We start from the raw sequence: 17,144 nt of genomic DNA on the forward strand, positions 1-17,144 counted from the left end.
CTCTGCATCTGAGGACCATCGTTTATCATCAATACCAGCTGCTCTGACTATCGGGAGGTGATGCAGAATTGGCAGCGGACAGTTGGTGGTAGCAATTGATTGTATGCATGCTTTGAAGGCTCGCAGTGTGATTGGTTGGTGCCAACTTTGGTTCTTGGCAGGTGTCAAGCTGAGCACGAGCTGGATGAGAGGCTGGTTGGAAGCATCGCGGATGCAGTGGTGTGGAACCAATCACTGGATTTTATTGCAGTACGCACAGTGTCGCACCTCGGGGTCCATGCAGCGCTCCCCCTTTTGAAAAACATGGTTCCGCACCTGGGGGCGGTGTTCGCCCTTCCCGCATCTGGGTGTCAGTTCAAGTGAGCCTGAAGCGACAGTGTTTTAGTGAAATGCCTGGAGGACACAGTGTTACATGACAAATCCCCCACAACACTCGAGGTCCTCGTTCCCCAATCCTGTTCTTGCAGGCTTGTACGTCCACCCAAGTTTCCAAATGGGTGGAACCCCAACCGCCAGCCATCATCACCAATGCTCCTATCAGCTGTGACTCGGTTGCTGTCCAACACTGTTATTGTCACATCTCCAACGGGTAAGTTTATGTGCAGGTACCCTGCCTGAATCACATTCAGGCGCGCCTACAATTTTTTCATGGTTCTCTGCACTTCAGAACACGTGGCAATGGCAGTGCGCACCCTAGATCTTGTTGACCAGGAGATTCGAGCTGCAACCAACCAGCCCAAGCTGCGTCTTCCGGCTGTGGTCCTGTCCAGCAAGCACATACTCAGCGACACACCTGATGCTGGTAAGCATTTCCAGCACCTCAATGTCACCATTCAAGCTATCAGAAACAGTCCCAGAGCAGTTGGAGGGGGTCAGCTGCAACATATTGCAGCCGTGGCGTCGCAGCACGATGCCCAGTGGGTGCTCATTCTAGCAGACACCCTGCAGCCGATGGAGCACTGGCTATGGAACTTGCTGAGCACCCTGCTGAGCTCGCCAGCTAAACTTAAGGCAGCAAAATCAGTTACACTAAGCAAGGAGGGGGACATCAGTTCCGCAGGCTTGCAGCACCAGTATACTGTGGTGGGTGATGGCAAGATCCTGACGCTGCCCTTCATGCTGCTCAGGTGCGAGACGTCACCCCAGTGGTCACCACAGCAACAGGCACAATGTAAGCTTCACAGCGGTCATGGTGCTTATGCAGAGGCTATCACATGAGCTACTTGTATCGTGCGGTGGGAGAGTTACGCAGTCATTTGGAGGCAACGACTTGCGATGGGCTTATTGTAGATCGCACCGAGCTGCTGGCAGGCGCCTCCCAGGTCCCTGAAGGTAAGGTGCCAAGCTGAGCCTTTGTAGACATCAAGTGTGTGTGACAAGAAGTTCTCAAGGATACACATCAGCCGTTCGTTGCACAATTCAGACATGACATTTTTGTATCAATGTGGAGCGTTGACATCCAGCTTGCTGAGAGGAAACGGATTACAAATGAGCTGGGATAGTTGGGCTATCACTGAGGCATCTCCCGAGTGGCAATGGGACCCTAGCTTGGACAGCATGCTAAAGTTCCATGAGCTGCACCGGAGCTCCGCTGAGCGGTACAGCAGCATAGTGTCTCCGCATGTGCAGAAAGTAAGCGTTGCTGTGCCCCATTTTTGCGCTCGCTTCTGACTGCTTGACAACTGCTAGTGCTGCTGTTCTTGTCTGCTTTAGCTCTTGGTGCTGTGCTGACAAAACGCACGGCAAGCGGCTGCTGAGTTGAAGACAGCTTGCTCAAATCAAGTGTAGGCAATGATGGATGACCTGCAAAGTAATCTTACTGTAAAGTGGATGTTTGCATGCGGCGCGAGCTGGGCGTGGGAAGCTTCAAACCTGGTACGAGGATGAGATGGGAGGCGGACTAGTGTTGGGCCACTTAATCACATTCTCTCCCGTTGTTGATTGCACAGATGGAGCACCTCAACCGCAAAGTTCAGCTCCGTGTGCAAATCCAAAAACCATTCAAATATTGTGATGGGCACAACGTGCTTGCATCGGCTGCCCCTAGCTTTTCGGAGGGGATTGAAAGAATGGTGTGCTGGGCATTCAGTGTTAGGTTTTTGAATTCAATAGTGATGTTTGTTAAATTGAGACATTGGAACAATTTTTGCAGATGCATCTTCCAAGCTTAGTGGCCAACATCTCGCAGGGCTCAAGTACTGGAGAATTTATCCAAGATGATGTGGTGGTGCTGCACAGGTGAGGGTTTACGCAAATTCCCATCACATCGCAGGAGCCTCCTGCCTGTTGCACTTGCACGGCCCACTCTGCATCAATGTAATGGCAGTGCAGAGATTACTTTCGCATGTCAAACTGGTTCAACCCCATCACCAAACGGCCACGCTATCTTGTTGGTCGTTACATGAATGAAGTTTCTTCCTTGCATGCCAGGTGATGGGGGTAAGGGGCATAGCAGGCGGTGCAGGACAAAAATGCCTATATTGCTACACTAATATTGATAATCCAGGCATCCATGTGCTCTTGACTCCGGTCTAACCAACACCATGTGCAGGCTGGTAGAACAATGCAACACCCTGGATGAAGTTTGGGTACCATCCCAGCACCACGTTGAGGTATTCACTCGAGCAGGAGTGCACTCAAATAAAATAGTGGTGATTCCCGAGTCGCTGGACACCAACTTCTTTGACCCTGACACCGTGCAGCCCATGCTTTTGCCAGGGCAAGTCGTTGGGTTTATTGTTCTGTTGATGCCAAAGGCACTTACCCTCGATGCCATGGTTACATTTGCAGGCAGAAGCGGTTTGTGTTTTTGAGCAACTTTAAGTTTGAGGAGCGAAAAAATTGGAAAACACTCATTTGGTGAGTGAGTGGACGTTTTTCTGCAACTTGCCCCGTTGATTGCTGCGGCTATGCAAGAGACGCAGTGTCCTCATTGTGCTAGTACCCATTGCGATATAGGGCCTACTGCAATGCTTTCACAAATCAGGACGATGTGTCCTTGTATATCCATACCAACTTGCAAGGGAGGTTCGACCGCTTTTCGGCCATCATGGAGGCGATTAACGCGTTCATTGACGCTAACGTAGTAGGCAGCACAATGCATAGGCGAGCCGCAAGTCAAACTTTGAGCAGGCTGGCAACTTTCCCTTTGACTTGTCTAATGCTCTAATCACCTCGTGCTGCACTTCGTTTGATGCAGAGATAATTCGACCATTCCTCATGTAGCATTGACTGGAAGGCCATTCTCAACACTCCAAGTGCTATCTCTGTACAAGGCAGCAAATGCATTCGTGTTGCCTACGCATGGTGAGGGCTGGGGCCTTCCCTTGCATGAAGCGATGGCGATGACTCTGCCCACCATATCGACTGCCTGGGGTGGGAACACACAGTTCATGACGTCAAAGAACTCCTACCTCATCCGGTGAGGAAGCGCAGACCTTGGCATTCAGACTAATTTGGCTTTTGTCTCTTGCAAGTTCGAGCGTGTTCTTTTCGATGTAGGGTGAAAGAGTTTGAGAGCAGCGATCCTTACGATGACTGGCTGAGGAATATGCGGTGGGCGAAACCTGACGAGACCCATCTCTCCAAGCTCCTCCGGGTCCGTCGGTATACTCATCTACTCACCACCACTTGACTGCACATGACAAGCCACGTTCCTCCTGCGCTTGACCCTCAGAGCTTGCCCTGATGGTGCTGCAGGAAATATTCGACCACCCTACTGCAGCAAGAAAGAAGGGAGTGCAGGCCAGGAAGGATGTTGTGTCTATGTACAGCAACTTAGCCGTTGCTGATCTGATCCTCCAGCGGTTGCATGCAATCCAAGAACGCCTTGCCAAACCATCTGCAGCATCAACACCTGCCATGGACTACCAGTTCCAGTGGTGCGCACCAGTCCAAGCCGACTGACTGTCCGGCAAATTCGTTGTAAGGCTGACGAGTTTCAGTCTGATCCCACTTTTGTTGCAGGACCATTGCATCGGACGTCAAGCTCTGTGCAAGCATGAAATCAGTGAAAAGGACAAGGAGGGCGCCGATGCCCAAGGCCTCTTCCACGAGGCTTGCAGACATCTGCAGTTCAAAACACCGTGTCAAGCTGGCATTTATCACCCCATTCCCACCTCGCCACGATGGTCTGGCGCAGTATTCAGCCAATCTCCGCACAGCCCTACTTGCACAGTGCACTAACTTGCAGGTTGGTGGATCTTCGTGCCTATGTTCACAGTATGTGGCCTTTGTGGAGCGCGAGCGCTCTGTCTGTCGTGTCTATCTTGCAGGTGGATGTTTTTGCAGTGGTGCTTGATTTTTGGAACACTGAGAGCGAAGTCTATGATGCAGGCGTAGGTAAGTTCTTCAGTTGTATTATTGTGCATGCCCACGACCTTGACAGAGCCCTCTGCCATGCAGTCAAGTTGACTATCTGTCGCGAGTCCTACTCAGACTATGAGGCAGCGGCCCGCCTCATCAACAAGGAGTACGATATGGCGCTGCTGAACTTCAAGCTGGGTAAGGACACTCGAGCGGTTCAGAACACAACCCTCAAGGCCTAAGCACAAAGATTTTCGATGCTGTACCTGCAGGAGCGCTGGGTGGCACGCAGTGCGCTTATGCCGCATGCTTTGCAAAGCTGCTTGAAAAGCCTCTTGTGACGATTGTTCACTCTGTGACTCACAACATTGACGATGCACTACAGGTAAGCAGCCAAGCTCATGTGCATTGTGTAGGGTTTTGACAGAAGGAAGCGAGTGACAGTGCCGTAATCATGTATCCCACCAACCAGTCAGGGCCATCTTGGTCTGCAGGCAGCCCTTACGCACACGCTGGCAGAATCTGACGCTGCAATGGTGTTCAGCAACCGCACCAAGCTGGAACTCGATACAGCCGTCGGATATCTGCCTGCAGAGGGCAATGTCCTTCAATCACCCAACATCCATGCTATCCCGCATGGAGTGCATGCAACGCCTGCCTTCCCTAACAAAACTGACAAGAAGGTGGAGCTGGGATTACAGGGCAAAACTGTTTTGCTTACCCTTGGGTACCAGGGCCCAGACAAGGTAGGCACCCGAAGCGGGACCGATGTGGCTCATTGCTCAGGATATGAGTGTGAATTAAATTGTTCTCTATGGCATCGACAGTTAGTTTGCCAATGGAATGCTGCAGGGGGTGCACCACGTGATTCGTGGACTTGGCAAACTGCCAACCGCTGCGAGAGGCAACCTCATTTACCTTGTTGCTGGTCGTCCTGCAGACTGTGGGCAGCTGTGCATTGATTACCACAGCACCATCGAGGTGCTGGTGGCAGAGTTTGGCTTGAGACAGCAGGTGTTATTGCTGAGCGAGTACGTGTCGGAGGTAAGCTTCTCGACTCTCCGGACACACAGTACATGTTCAATGTTGTTAATGATGCAAGCTGCTATGCCCCTGCAATTCCCTGCTTTTTGTTAACCAATGCAGACGGCCATGCATGCGTTGTTTTCGGCAGCAGACATTTACATTGGGTTGTACCCAGAGGACCTCTTCCCGCACCCCGCCACATTTTACGAGGCTTTGGCACACGGCTGTGCGGTGCTGGCAACTCCGTTAAAAGCCGCCCTGGCCCACCTGCCCGACGATGCTGGGCGCCTGCTTTGGAGTACGGCACCAGAAGATGTGGGCCAGCAGTTGCTGGACATGATGGCCTGGCCCGAGAGGCTAGCAGCCATGCAGCATAGCGCATGGCGTGCAAGTCAAAGCATGACTTGGCACCATGCTGCAAGCTTGTTTCTTGACAGGATACATCTGCCCGTCAACGGTTCAAGTGCTGTGTGACCAGTGATGGAGAGATAAGGAGAAGGGGAAACAACTGACATGGACAAGGGAACGGATCACGCATGTCCTCTTTGTTACCGAGGCACCAAATAGGGCAAGAATGCTGCGGCATTGTGCCTGCAGAGGGCCTGCCTCAGCTCCTCAATGGAGTCCCGGAAATTGGTCCCACGCTGCAGCGCCTCTAGCACGCTGGCAAGATTAGAGGCGTTGGGTGTGAAGAGCACAGCCTTGGAGTTGAGATAGCTGTATGCCGCCATAACGTCTGCATCAGCAACAAGCGGCACACTCGCTGACAGTGCGGTTGACACTGTTGAGGAGGCTCTATTTTTCAAATATGCTCTGGTGGCAAAGCTGGGGATGATGGTATGACACTGTTGGAGAACCTCGAAAAACTCCTGCAACCAATGAGGCTAATGAGGACAGGAACTGGCTCATGAGGAGAGAAACCATACCCTCCCCTAACAACCCTAGCCTCACTCGGTATGCTAGGTTGCTGTGAATCTTGACGCTCCGCGTAAGTGCTTTAGGAATGTCCAGCTGAATGTCCGGCTTCAAGCTTCCGACAAGCCATAGCTGCACGTCACTCCCACCTGCTTGTCCCTGCTGCTGCTGCAGCTGAGCAAGCTCCTCAAATATTGCAACATAGTTGCGCCTTGTTGGATCGATGCCACCTTGAATACACATTATCGTGCCAGCTTGCTGTTTTGGCGGCAAGGGCGGCACGGGAAACACTGGCACAATCCATTCCACAGGAATCTGAAGCTGGTGTTGGGCCAACACGGAGGTCAGCGCAGCGGCTACGTGAGGAGCCACGGTGAACAGCACAACACGGGCATCTGTGCATCCTTGGACGCTGTTCTTGCCACTGGAATTGATGAAGCAGGAGGTGGCTTGCAGAAAAGCCAGCACATCTGAATGCTCCACAAATTCTACCAAATGAACAAAGAGGGCTAGCGTGACACCGCCCTGCCAAAGCGCTTGCAGCATTTCCATCTGCGAGTGTTTCCATCTGCATTCGCCAAATGAACAATTGGGTCAGTCCGTTCAGACTGCTTGCTGCCCTGCCACCTGGATAGATGGGGGACCCAGAGAGCAGCTCAACCATCACGCACGTTGGGAAGACTACCATGCGGTGCCGATGTGCCGGCGAGGAGAAAAAGGTGGAGGCGTCCAACACCGTTCCATCATAAAATTGCGACAATATGTGATCTGCCCCGAAGCGCTGTCGATGCATGTACATGACGGCGTTGATGCCGAGGCGATGGAGCATATAGGCGACGCCCATTGCAACTGCAGCAGCATGGGAGTTGGCAACCCTGGGCGGCTGTTGCAGTGGTAGCTATGGGACCGTTGTGCTGGTTGGGCCGTTTGCTTGTTTCTAGCTCGACCTTCTGAGTTCATGGGGGAATCGTTGACGATGGCGACTCGAGGAGAGGGGAGGAGGGGGGAGGGGTGGAGTAGGTACCCAACTCGAGGGGAATGAGCGCTCACGGCGTGTGCTTTGAAGCTCGTCCGTTCAACTGGGCGAAGGCATATCGCAAACCACAGAGCGCACATTGTAACAGCCACGACCAGGGAGGTTGGTCGTGCGGGTTGTGAGTGACGTCGAGGGCCCATGCTGTGAGTAGCAGCGATGGGCCCTCAGAATTGTGGTTCCCGGATTGGTTCAGTCTCTCGAGAAGAGGAGCAGGGGCTGCCATCGTGACATGCACAGCACCCTCATCGCTCGCAGCATGCTGCATGATCCAGAACGGGATGTCTCTTACAGGGCATACCCGGCCAAGTCAAGCTCTAAAATCAAACCAGTATATGAAGCTCAAGGAGAGATAGTCGTCCACACAGGCGGTCTGCCCGTAAAGTCGAACTGCCGGGGCGTGACCTTGCCCGCGCAGAACCATTGGTGGGTGCTGTACTTGTCCCTCACTGCAATGGACAGGCCAGTAGATGACAGCAATTGCAAAGCCATGCCAGTAACCTGCCATTCTGCTGACCCAGTCGTCTGCCCCGCCCCGCCGCCCCCACCACCCGAGCCGTCGCTACCTGCTAGATAGGGCGACATGTAGTCGGTTGCAGCATGCGCTGCAGCATGCAGCGCCAGCAGGTGGTGCATGCATCCCTTTAGGTCCTCAGCCGAGTAATTCGTCGCCGCCGGCATGTGGCTGCGGGGATCAAGGTCGGAATAGAAAGGAATAAAACAGCATTTGGCACACTTTCAAGCAAAGTGTGCAGCGCAAAAGTGCAGGCGGTCTTTGCCCTTCCCACCTCGTGTTCTGAACATCGCAGTAGAGTTCGGCGAGCAGCGTGGCAGCTGCTGCCACATGTGAAGGCCGGAAGTGCAGCATATTGTACTCGAGCATGGCCAACTCCTGTGTAACACACTACGTCGTGACTCACTTGCTTGAATGATCATGCACAGGCTTTGAGTGATCATGCAAGCTTTGAGTGATCATGAAATGAAGGGCAAATGACTCTCAACCTGCCTGTCCTCGTTGCTGAAAGAGCAGGGCTCACCGCTAGGTATGACGCCAGGGCGCAGGTGCGCGACTGTAGTGCCAGTATTTGTTTAAACAAGCAAAGAAATGTGTGCGTAGTGGGTGTGTTGATGCGAAACGACAGGCAGTCCAGCACGATGGCCTCCATGCGCAGCAGGTCGCCGGGCTGCAGGTCGTTGAATGAAATGGGGGTAAGGCAAGCGGAGCAGCATGCAACCCTCAGCTGGAGGAGGGCCCAATCCTAATAATGCTGATTGTTACAAGTAAGGCATTGCGTGGGATTAACCATTGCTATGAGGAGGTGAGCATGCTGAACATGCAAGGACTGTCACCATGAAGCAGTTGTCGGCAATTGTGGCGAAGTCCAGGATTGACGGATGCATTTCCTGGTAAGAACGGAAGAAAAAGATGAATGAGGAGAATTGGCAGGAGATCACGAGGCACAATGATAAGTTGGGTTGCCAGCGCACCTCCTCATGCTTTGCGGCGATGAGCATGCACGCCACCCCAACCAGCTGCAACTGCGTCCGAGGCACGCCCTGCAGCAGCAGCAGCAGCAGCCCACAGATGCACAATCGCCGCATGCTCTAGCTTGCAGCCGTACCGCAAACTCAGCAGGTGGTGCTGGCACAACCTTGACTAGCCCCTACCTTGGAGGCAGACAGGAAGCGGTCTAGCAGCGAAATGGCCAGCCAGAGCGTTTCATTGTGCAAGCGAAATTCGCACGTCACCTCCACCAGCCAACTGGCTGCTGTTCTGCGCATGCTCGCATCCAAGTAGAGCTCGGGCAGGGCGCGCGGGCCGTGCTGATCCTCCAGGTATGACGCACTCGGCTGCAATTCCACTTCATTGACGCACAGCACGCTGAGCATCTCTGCCAAGTCGGGGTCGCATGCCAAAGGCAACTTGTCGGCCAACGGCGCAACAGGTGCCGTGCCAAGTGTGCGTGGCTGCCCTGGTAGGCTCAGTGGCGACTGGTACATCGCAGCCTCCTGAGACGCATAGCCGGGCGAGGCTGAACCCAACTGCGCCTTGCGCTCCTGCAAAGGTCGGGTGTTAGTAGCGGCGGGAGTGTTAGTAGCGGCGGGTGTTGGTAGCGGCAACCGAGGGCGAGGGCGGGAAAGGCGCCGCAGGCTCGCAAAGCCTTCCTGCCTAGGCAACAAATTAAGCTTTTGTATTTTTAAAGCTTTTGTATTTTTATCTAAACCTCCACTTCATAACACTGCTACACCTGGACGAGCTTTCGTCTCTTTGGGCGGTGCTCCTCCCCAAACCCCTGCTGATTGCTGCAGCCCTGCTCAAGCGCCGACTCAACGCTCTCGCGACAAACGTGAGTGCGTGTGGAGCAGTGGCACCCCAGCATTCAGCGGAGAAATCCGTGCAGCAGACTCTCTCAGCAAGCACAAGGAAGGGGGGATTTTCAACTACAGTCGTCGGGCGGGCACTGTCTTCCATTTGTCCCGCGCGTGCACAGCCGCCGGCGGTCCTGGTCAATTGTGTTGTTGAGTGGCATTCATCAGGCTAACATTATTCTTGATATCCTGGCTGTCAGTGCCTTCCATCGGGACACAAGAGCATCAAAAAAAATTACCACTACACATTCACGCCCACCACCTTGGCGGGGGCAATCTCCACCACGTTGCCCGGCTTGCCCGGGACGCTCCCCTTGACAACAATAGCCGAGTTCTCCGCATCCACCAGCAGCACCTCGGCCTTCAGCTTGCGGCGCACATTGCCCATCTGCCCCGCGGCCTTGAGCCCCGGGAACACACGGCCGGGGGAGGAGCCGGGGCCGGTGGAGCCGTGCTCGCGCTTGGACTTGGAGCCGTGCGTCATGTTGCCGCGTGCGAAACCCCAACGCTTGATGCCGCCTGCGCCGCAGGAGGGCCGGAGGTAACTGATGGTCAATTTGCACTGCGTTGTAGCAGGGACGCTACCTTCATGCAGAACCACACCACACCCGCTCGGCCATGCCCCCACCTTGGAAGCCCTTGCCAATGGTAGTGCCAGCCACGTCCACCATGTCACCCGCCTTGAACATGTCCACCAGGTTCAGCTGCTGCCCCGCCTCATAGCCGCTGGCGTCCTTGACCTGCAATGTGGTGCATCGAAGCGGGTGGCGAGGGACGTGGCAAGGGTGCAAGCAGCCGCAAAAGCACCCCACCAGCTGCTGCTGATCGACACGCTTGGCAGCAGCAGGCCGGCGTGGACCACACCTTGAACTCCCGCAGGTGTTTCATGGCCGGCGCGCCCGCCTTCTGCAGGTGCCCCAGCTCGGGCTTTGTGATCTTGTCCTCTCGGCACGTCTTGTAGCCAACCTGCAAAAGGCGGGGGATTGGGAGGGCGAGCATACGCGGCACTTTCACAAATTGCTTCTTTGATGAATCGCCCCCTGTGTACATTCCACACAGGTAACCGCAATCATGTCAATCCCACCTGCACAGCGGTGTAGCCGTCCTTCTCTGCTGTCTTGACATGGGTCACAATGTTGCCACCCTCGAGCGCGATGACGGTGGCCGGCAGCGACGCGCCGTCCTTGAAAAACTGCAGGGGAGGAGAGGAACGGCAGCAGCACAGCTCGGCTGCTTGCAAACACAGCCGCGCGACACCAGACTGCTTGTGTGCGCATCCACATGTCCCATCCAATGAGGGCAGCAGAGCAACTTGTTTTGTCGAAAGCCGTCGGGGGCAGGCAGCGCCCACGACTCACCTGCATCATGCCCGCTTTTGTGCCCCACACGCCAACGCCTACAGCCACAGTACACTGATTTCAGGATGCTTTCAGGGAGGGTCGGGCAGTGGAGGCCCCATGTGGGAGGGGCATCCAGCGCTGCCAGGAGACTCACCAGCCTCCATGGTTCTGCACTGTACATGAAGCCTCCGCGACGTGCGTGCTGCCGGGCTGCTGCGTGCAGCCAGCCGCTGGCCCGCGAAGTTGGTGGCGGCGAGTGCTGCTGCCATGCTGCCGGTCTCGCACAGACCACGCCCAGCCCACTCCCCGTGCGCTAGGACCGCAATGTGTCTGGAGGCCGCCTGAGCATGCATGGCGTTTCCTTCGCTGCCTGATCTTTCCAGTCTTTCCACCCCAACCCCCCAGCACGGACTAATTTCCCAACTTCGCGCAGTGGCGAGTCCGGCCCACAGATGCTGCTCTCGATGCTTTGAGCGAGAATCGGAGCTCCGATTCAGCGCTTTCTCTTGGCGCAATCGTGTAACCATTTTTGGCCATTCCGCGAGCTGCGATCGCGCATGGCTCCGGCTCGGAATGGATTCCGGCTCGGAATGAACGTGATGGTCGTTTTCCGCGGCCAAAGACGCTAATTGGGGCGACTTGGGGGGCGATTTGGGTTTCGGACATGTGCAGGCATGCCGAGTCCCAGACCGGCGGGGGAGCCGCTGGGCTGGGTGGGATGCTGCTCCACTGGATGAGCTGAGATGTAATGGGATGTCGACAAGAAAGGGTGACTTTGCTGGTTGTCGCCGCCGGGCACTGGCCGCCAGCGAGCCGACGCGGGCGCCGCCAGCACGGTTGTGTCTCCTCCGCGCCCTAAATCATTCCTCCCTCAAAAATTCATCTCCAGGGCGAATTTTCATGTTCCGTACAATACAGTACAAGTTTCCGCCTTTAGCATCACGGCAAGCTCTCTCCGGTCTCGGTGTTACAGTCCACAACCAGCCAGCTCGGCAGCCTGGCCAGCCAACATTCACCGCGAACTGTATCGTTCCGTTCTGGCCTGTGCGTTGCCGATTTTGTTGGGCGTTGCCGCAACTTTGGTGGACCAGGTGTGGGCCAGCAGGCGCCACGTAGTATACGACTCAGGGTGGGAGGCGCTGCGCTCCTGCCGCCTCCGCCTCCGCCCTTTGCCACCGCGACCCAGCAGTGCAGCTTGTGCGGCTTGAACTTCCAGTCTCCCGGAATTGGCTTTAGATTTTGCTGCAGGAACCTATCGAGTTGCCGCTGCATTGTGTCTGCGCCTTGCAGCTCCCGACAGGGCGCTGCCTTCTGAACATACTCAACAGCAGCTCAAATTGATGGATGTGGGATTTATCTTCGGTAACATTGATGAAAAGACCGGCAAAGTCGAAGCTGACTACCTCGATGCAGTGAGCACCTCTCCCTGCGCTTGCTGACACTCCGACCGTGGCTTAAGGGCGTGCTGCTCCTGAACGCTGCAGGATGCCAAGGAGCACCTGGGGGGCCTGGCCCGCCTTCAGGGAGGCGGGCTGGACCTGCAGGTGAGGTGGCGCTGCTCCTGCGACGGCGCCCCGCCGCTACTACTGGCCGGTGACGTGTCTAAATCTAAGCCAGCTGGCACGGCAACTCTGTTGCCGCCTCTGCAGGAGGAGCTGCAAGCTGATGGACCTGGAGTCGGCAGTAAAGAGGCAGCAGTGCAGCCTGCAGCCGATGCCCGGGACTTTGCCGATGAAGCGGAGCTGATTGAGGATGCAGAGCAGCAGGCAGCGATGGCTGATGTGGCCGCCGCCATGCACCAGCATCAGCTGGGGCTGGTGTCAGCGGCACTGCAGGCAGGAGCAGCAGCCGAGGATGAGAACTATGATTTTGACGAAGAGGAGCCGCGAGTTGTCGGGCCGCCGCAGCTAGCAGTCATCGCAGCTGGGAGTCCAGCACCACCAATTGGCGCCATTGCTGTGGGACAAACACCGTGGGCAGCATACCGGCACCGCGTGCACCTCCCTGTGCTGGGACAGTCTCTTGAAGGCGAGGCAGTGCTGCGCTTTTCCGAGCTGTATGGCCATCAGGGGGTGATGGCAGGGCATGTGGCAAGTACCGATGACCTGCGTCCACAACCACTGTTGTTCCGCGGCCAGCGCCGGCAGGCAGCAGAGCTTGCGCGGGAGGAGCAGACTGAGGTGGGCCCTGGCGACGAGGAGGCCCTGCTGCAGGCTGCTGACATCGAGGTCCCTGCAGGTGTGCCTGCTGGGTTTGCTGCTCCATTGGAAGCTGTAGAGGAGGCAGATGTCAGGATGTGCATCAGGTGGTCTGTGTCCATGTGATAGCGCTTTGCTGCTTGCAAACCACGGCATCATGTGCTGCTGCTGCAGGAGAAGAGGCGGAGCAGGATGACCAGGAGCTGCCGCTGCCTCTTCTGGTCAATCCAACGCCCAAGGTAGCAGCACCAGCAGGACACGCACCAAGTCAGGGCAGCCCGCAGTTGCAGCAAGCCACGCATCGGCTGGACACAAGACTGCCATCACAAAGGTGCTGTGATTGCTTCTCAGCGATTGAATGCTGGCAGTTTGCTGCACCACCCAACTAAGTGCCACATTGTTCTTGCTTCGTTGTACATACACGCCACATGCAGGAATAGGCCACAGCTCCTGGCTCAAGCCCAGATGCAGCAGCAGTCAGCCAATGTGGCAGAGGTTGCGCTGCCAGCAGAAGATGTAGCTGTGGAGCCGGTGTGTGCGGGCTCATCAGACGGCACTTTCTTTCCTGTCAACATGCTGGCCTGGGAAGACAGGATCAGCTGGCAGGAAGTGGAAGTGCACCTGAACAGGCACCGAGGCACCAATGATGAGCCCACGTCGGAGTTGGGTGTAGACTCGGCTGTCGCAGCAGCGGCCGCTGGCCATGCCGCTGAAGACCGCCAGGAAATTGCCGCTATGGCCTTTGCCTCCCGGCCGTGTTCGAGTGAGGAGCAGAGAGGAGGGGGGCAGGAGCATGCCCACCGTACTCCTCAGACAGACATTGCTGTCATTTTCCAGCAGCAGCAGCTGCACGGGGAGCAGGAGCAGCAACAGCAATTGCCAGCAGCAACACAGTTTGACAATGGCGTGCCACCTATGCTGGTGCCTGCTGCTGCAGCTGGCACCCCAGGGCTCGACGTCCCATTCCCTGTGCTGCTGCAACAGCAGCATGAAGCGCAGCAGCCACATTGGGGCCAGCGAGATCCAGGCATGACCACCTTGCAACAGCAGAACCAGCAGCAGCTGGCAGAGTCATTGCCAGATGTCAACGCCATTGGCGCAGCACACCTGCCAGGGCTGAGCAGTGTGCATGCCGCAGAGGCAGCAAGCAGGACAGCAGCAGACAGTGATGAGGAGGAGAGCTGGGCGCTGCCTACCGGGCCGTTGTTGAGACTAGAGCGGGTTGGGGATTTGGCTGGCGCCCGTGGTGGAGGGAGCGATGAGGACAGGCAGCATCGTGGACCCATGCCCCCGCTGCCCGACATGCTGCCCGGTGGGATGCACAGGAGCAACAGCGGTGGTGCCGCAATTCACCCATACATGTTTCCCATGCTATGGCAGCCTGTTTTCACTGATTTTTCTTTACTGCCCTTCCACTTCTTACTGTATTGCATTGCAATTGCTGCTTCTGCAGTGCACTGCCATTGTTGGGAGCAGCGCATTGTGTGGGAGGGTCAGGTCGATGCACCCATCAAACTCAGGTGAGTCTGCACGGGTGATTTTCGGGCTGCCCCCAGATTTGCGTGCGTCTGTCATTTGATCTGCCGTGCACATTGTTCGCGTCGTTTGCCCCGGAGTGTTGTATTGCTTGTGGGTGCAGGGGGCACGGCCCAATTCTTGACCTAAATGATGCCAATCAGGCCTTTGAGCTCACCCGGCCGCTTGCCCGCCAACCAGCAGCAGTTCCAGCCAGCCGGCAGCAGGAAGGTTCAGCCATGACAGAACAACCACCAGCTGGTGTTGCGGTATTAGTGGAGCAGGCTGCCGCGCTTGTTATTGAGCCGCAAGTACTGGTGAGTACAGGGCTGGTTTTGTGTGGCGTGCCCTCGTTTTGCTTCTCTTTCAGCTCATTATCCATTCATTGCTCCGCGTGGGCGACGTCGTCAAGCATACTGTGCCCCCATTTTGCTTGCTGCAGGTGCTGCCAGTGCCACCTCGTGTGTCGGGGTACGACGCAATACAGCCTGAGGAGGTGGATTTGTGGCGGCTGCAGCAGGGGCTGGCTCGGGAGCGTGAGTACCATCAGCCTGCGCGGCGCAAAGCAGGTGAGTCGTGTTTATCGCTGAGATGATGGAACTGCCGCCAAGGCGGCCATTTTAGCACTAATGCAGCGGGTATGTGCAGGCACAGTGGGCGCAGTGCGAGTGCTGCATGCAAAGCTGGCATCTGACTTGGTAACACTGCCCATCCTGAACCCAACGCCGCACTCCCAGGTGTGTGCAGCAATGTATCAAGTGCTTTTGATCCTCTCAATTCTCTGCTACTGCTTCGATTCTCAACCATGCTGTCAATACTTGCCGCCACTGTTTGTTGCAGGAGGAGGTGCTCGCATTGGCGCTTTGGCACACACACCGTGGCAAGTGGTGGCCCGTTGAGGTATGGCACCACTTGAGACGGGCTGGCCCAGCGCAGTGTGTATTGCATCTCAGCCCGCAATGCCTGTGCTCTGTTAGCATTCTTGTTCATCATGTGATGATGCAGTCCAGCCAAGTGTCCTGGAATGTGGCTGGCAAGAAGAAGAGCTCCACGGCAGGGCCCGTCACAATCACCATTGCTAGCCTGCCTGGCGTCAGGTGAGTGCCAACCCTGCTGTTGCTGCTGTCAATGTCGCCTAGATAACGGCGGTCCATAGACGCAGGCATTTATTCTCCATGCTGAAGCAGAAAAAACACCTGATACATTTCAATGTGTTTTGCTCCAATTCTTGCAGCAAAATCTTCAGATCGGTGGGATTGGACTCGCGATTGCGGGATCTGTGGAAGCATGTAAGTTTTGTTTTACTCATTTCCTCCCTGGTGCTTCAATGGATCAGCTTGCAGCATTTCCGGTGCCCTGTTGCAGCTCTTGGACAATTTTCCTCTGTTCAACCTAGCTGCGGGCACTCAGCCGCTGATTCTGCTGCCAGGAAAGCCGCCCGTGGCGCTGCCACTTGATCAGCCACTGCACGCGATGGGCGCTATCAAGGAGGGGCAGAAGCAGGCGAGTGAGATCTTGGCAACAGGCTGTGAAGGGTGCCCATCAGCAACCAGCCGCCGGCTTTGCCTGGTTTGAACACAGTCTAAACATCTCCTTGCCCATACCTGCAATGTAGCTCAAGTTGACAGTTGCCTTCCAAGACATCCAGCTCCTGCAGACTGCCGCGGTCAATGCGGTCCCAGCAAAGGACAACCTTGCGCTCCTCAGGTCAGCTAGCCTTTGGTGCCCAGGCTGCCATCTGGATATTTTTTGCGCCCTTTCCACCTCTTTCCACCCTCCAATGTGTTGTAGACCGCCCAATGCCTTCACCCGCAAGCGCAATTTTTCGGCTGCTGAGCCTGGACATGTGGTGTTGCTGGAATTCATGGAGCAGCAGGCAAGAAGCAGGGTTGCCTAAAGAACACTCATTTGTGTGGGAAGTGGATTCAAATCAAAGTGAGATGCTCCTGTGCTGGAATTCTGGCCTTGCAGCCGCCGCTCCTTAATCGGCCTGGCATGGGTGCCAAGCTGGTGACCTACTATCGCAAGCGAGATGCCTCGGATTCAGACCATCAGAAACTGAAGCAGGGTGCGGCTCCTTTGGCCACTTGCAGCATGCCAGACCAGGCCGTGCTTGTTGAAAAATTCAGGAGCCCTTGCCTCGCGCAGAGACGCTACGCTGGCGAGTTGGCGCGGTGCAACCACTGGGTGATGATGATGACTCGCCCTTCCTTGGTCAGAGCATTAAATGTTGACCCTCTGCCAAGTTGCTTCTGCCAGTCAGTCGGCGCCCGCGTTTTGCTTGCGCCCACGTTTGGCTTCCCCCTGTTGCAGGGCAGCTGGCGCGCGGAACCAGCACTTTGAGTGTGGAGAGCGGCCTATTCCGCTCTTTGGCGTTCCCCTACAATCCACCATTCACCGATTTCTTGCTTCTGCGCACTCCAGTGAGTGTAACAGCCTCAT

General features: G+C 55.9%; 4 protein-coding genes across 4 annotated transcripts; 2 read left to right on the forward strand and 2 right to left on the reverse strand.

Annotated features, from left to right (window-relative positions):
• Positions 1-678: 678 nt before the first annotated feature.
• Positions 679-5,990, forward strand: CHLNCDRAFT_140179 (hypothetical protein; the record flags this gene model as incomplete). The annotated part of the gene is made up of 5 exons (XM_005843488.1): positions 679-802; positions 4,405-4,503; positions 5,246-5,349; positions 5,452-5,629; positions 5,929-5,990. 5 exons carry the CDS (start codon positions 679-681, stop codon positions 5,988-5,990), a joined length of 567 nt encoding a protein of 188 aa, XP_005843550.1.
• A 2,774-nt stretch (positions 5,991-8,764) lies between these two features.
• On the reverse strand, positions 8,765-9,061 carry CHLNCDRAFT_18031 (hypothetical protein; the record flags this gene model as incomplete). The annotated part of the gene is made up of 2 exons (XM_005843543.1): positions 8,765-8,836; positions 8,948-9,061. Coding segments are annotated over 2 exons (186 nt in total), but the record flags the coding sequence as incomplete, so codon positions are not given.
• A 745-nt stretch (positions 9,062-9,806) lies between these two features.
• CHLNCDRAFT_48352 (hypothetical protein) lies at positions 9,807-11,301 on the reverse strand. Its single transcript, XM_005843544.1, has 6 exons — positions 11,144-11,301; positions 11,008-11,045; positions 10,734-10,841; positions 10,514-10,615; positions 10,278-10,389; positions 9,807-10,168 (listed from the first exon to the last, which is right to left on the reverse strand). The coding sequence occupies exons 1-6, from the start codon at positions 11,151-11,153 to the stop codon at positions 9,891-9,893; spliced, it is 648 nt and encodes a 215-aa protein (XP_005843606.1). The 5' UTR covers positions 11,154-11,301; the 3' UTR covers positions 9,807-9,890.
• A 1,028-nt stretch (positions 11,302-12,329) lies between these two features.
• Positions 12,330-14,220, forward strand: CHLNCDRAFT_140181 (hypothetical protein; the record flags this gene model as incomplete). The annotated part of the gene is made up of 6 exons (XM_005843489.1): positions 12,330-12,335; positions 12,474-12,533; positions 12,639-12,881; positions 13,128-13,227; positions 13,362-13,426; positions 14,125-14,220. 6 exons carry the CDS (start codon positions 12,330-12,332, stop codon positions 14,218-14,220), a joined length of 570 nt encoding a protein of 189 aa, XP_005843551.1.
• Positions 14,221-17,144: the final 2,924 nt, after the last annotated feature.

The sequence above is a fragment of the Chlorella variabilis genome, assembly GCF_000147415.1.
Source record: "Chlorella variabilis unplaced genomic scaffold CHLNCscaffold_29, whole genome shotgun sequence".
NCBI classification, from domain to species: domain Eukaryota; kingdom Viridiplantae; phylum Chlorophyta; class Trebouxiophyceae; order Chlorellales; family Chlorellaceae; genus Chlorella; species Chlorella variabilis.

What these genes read in the sequence shown, in the direction of transcription:
- CHLNCDRAFT_48352 (XM_005843544.1), bottom strand. An exon ending in ACGGCTACACCGCTGTGCAG is followed by an intron (nt 10,616 to 10,733) that starts GTGGGATTGACA and finishes CGCCTTTTGCAG; the next exon opens with GTTGGCTACAAGACGTGCCG. An exon ending in CATTGGCAAGGGCTTCCAAG is followed by an intron (nt 10,169 to 10,277) that starts GTGGGGGCATGG and finishes CCTGCGGCGCAG; the next exon opens with GCGGCATCAAGCGTTGGGGT.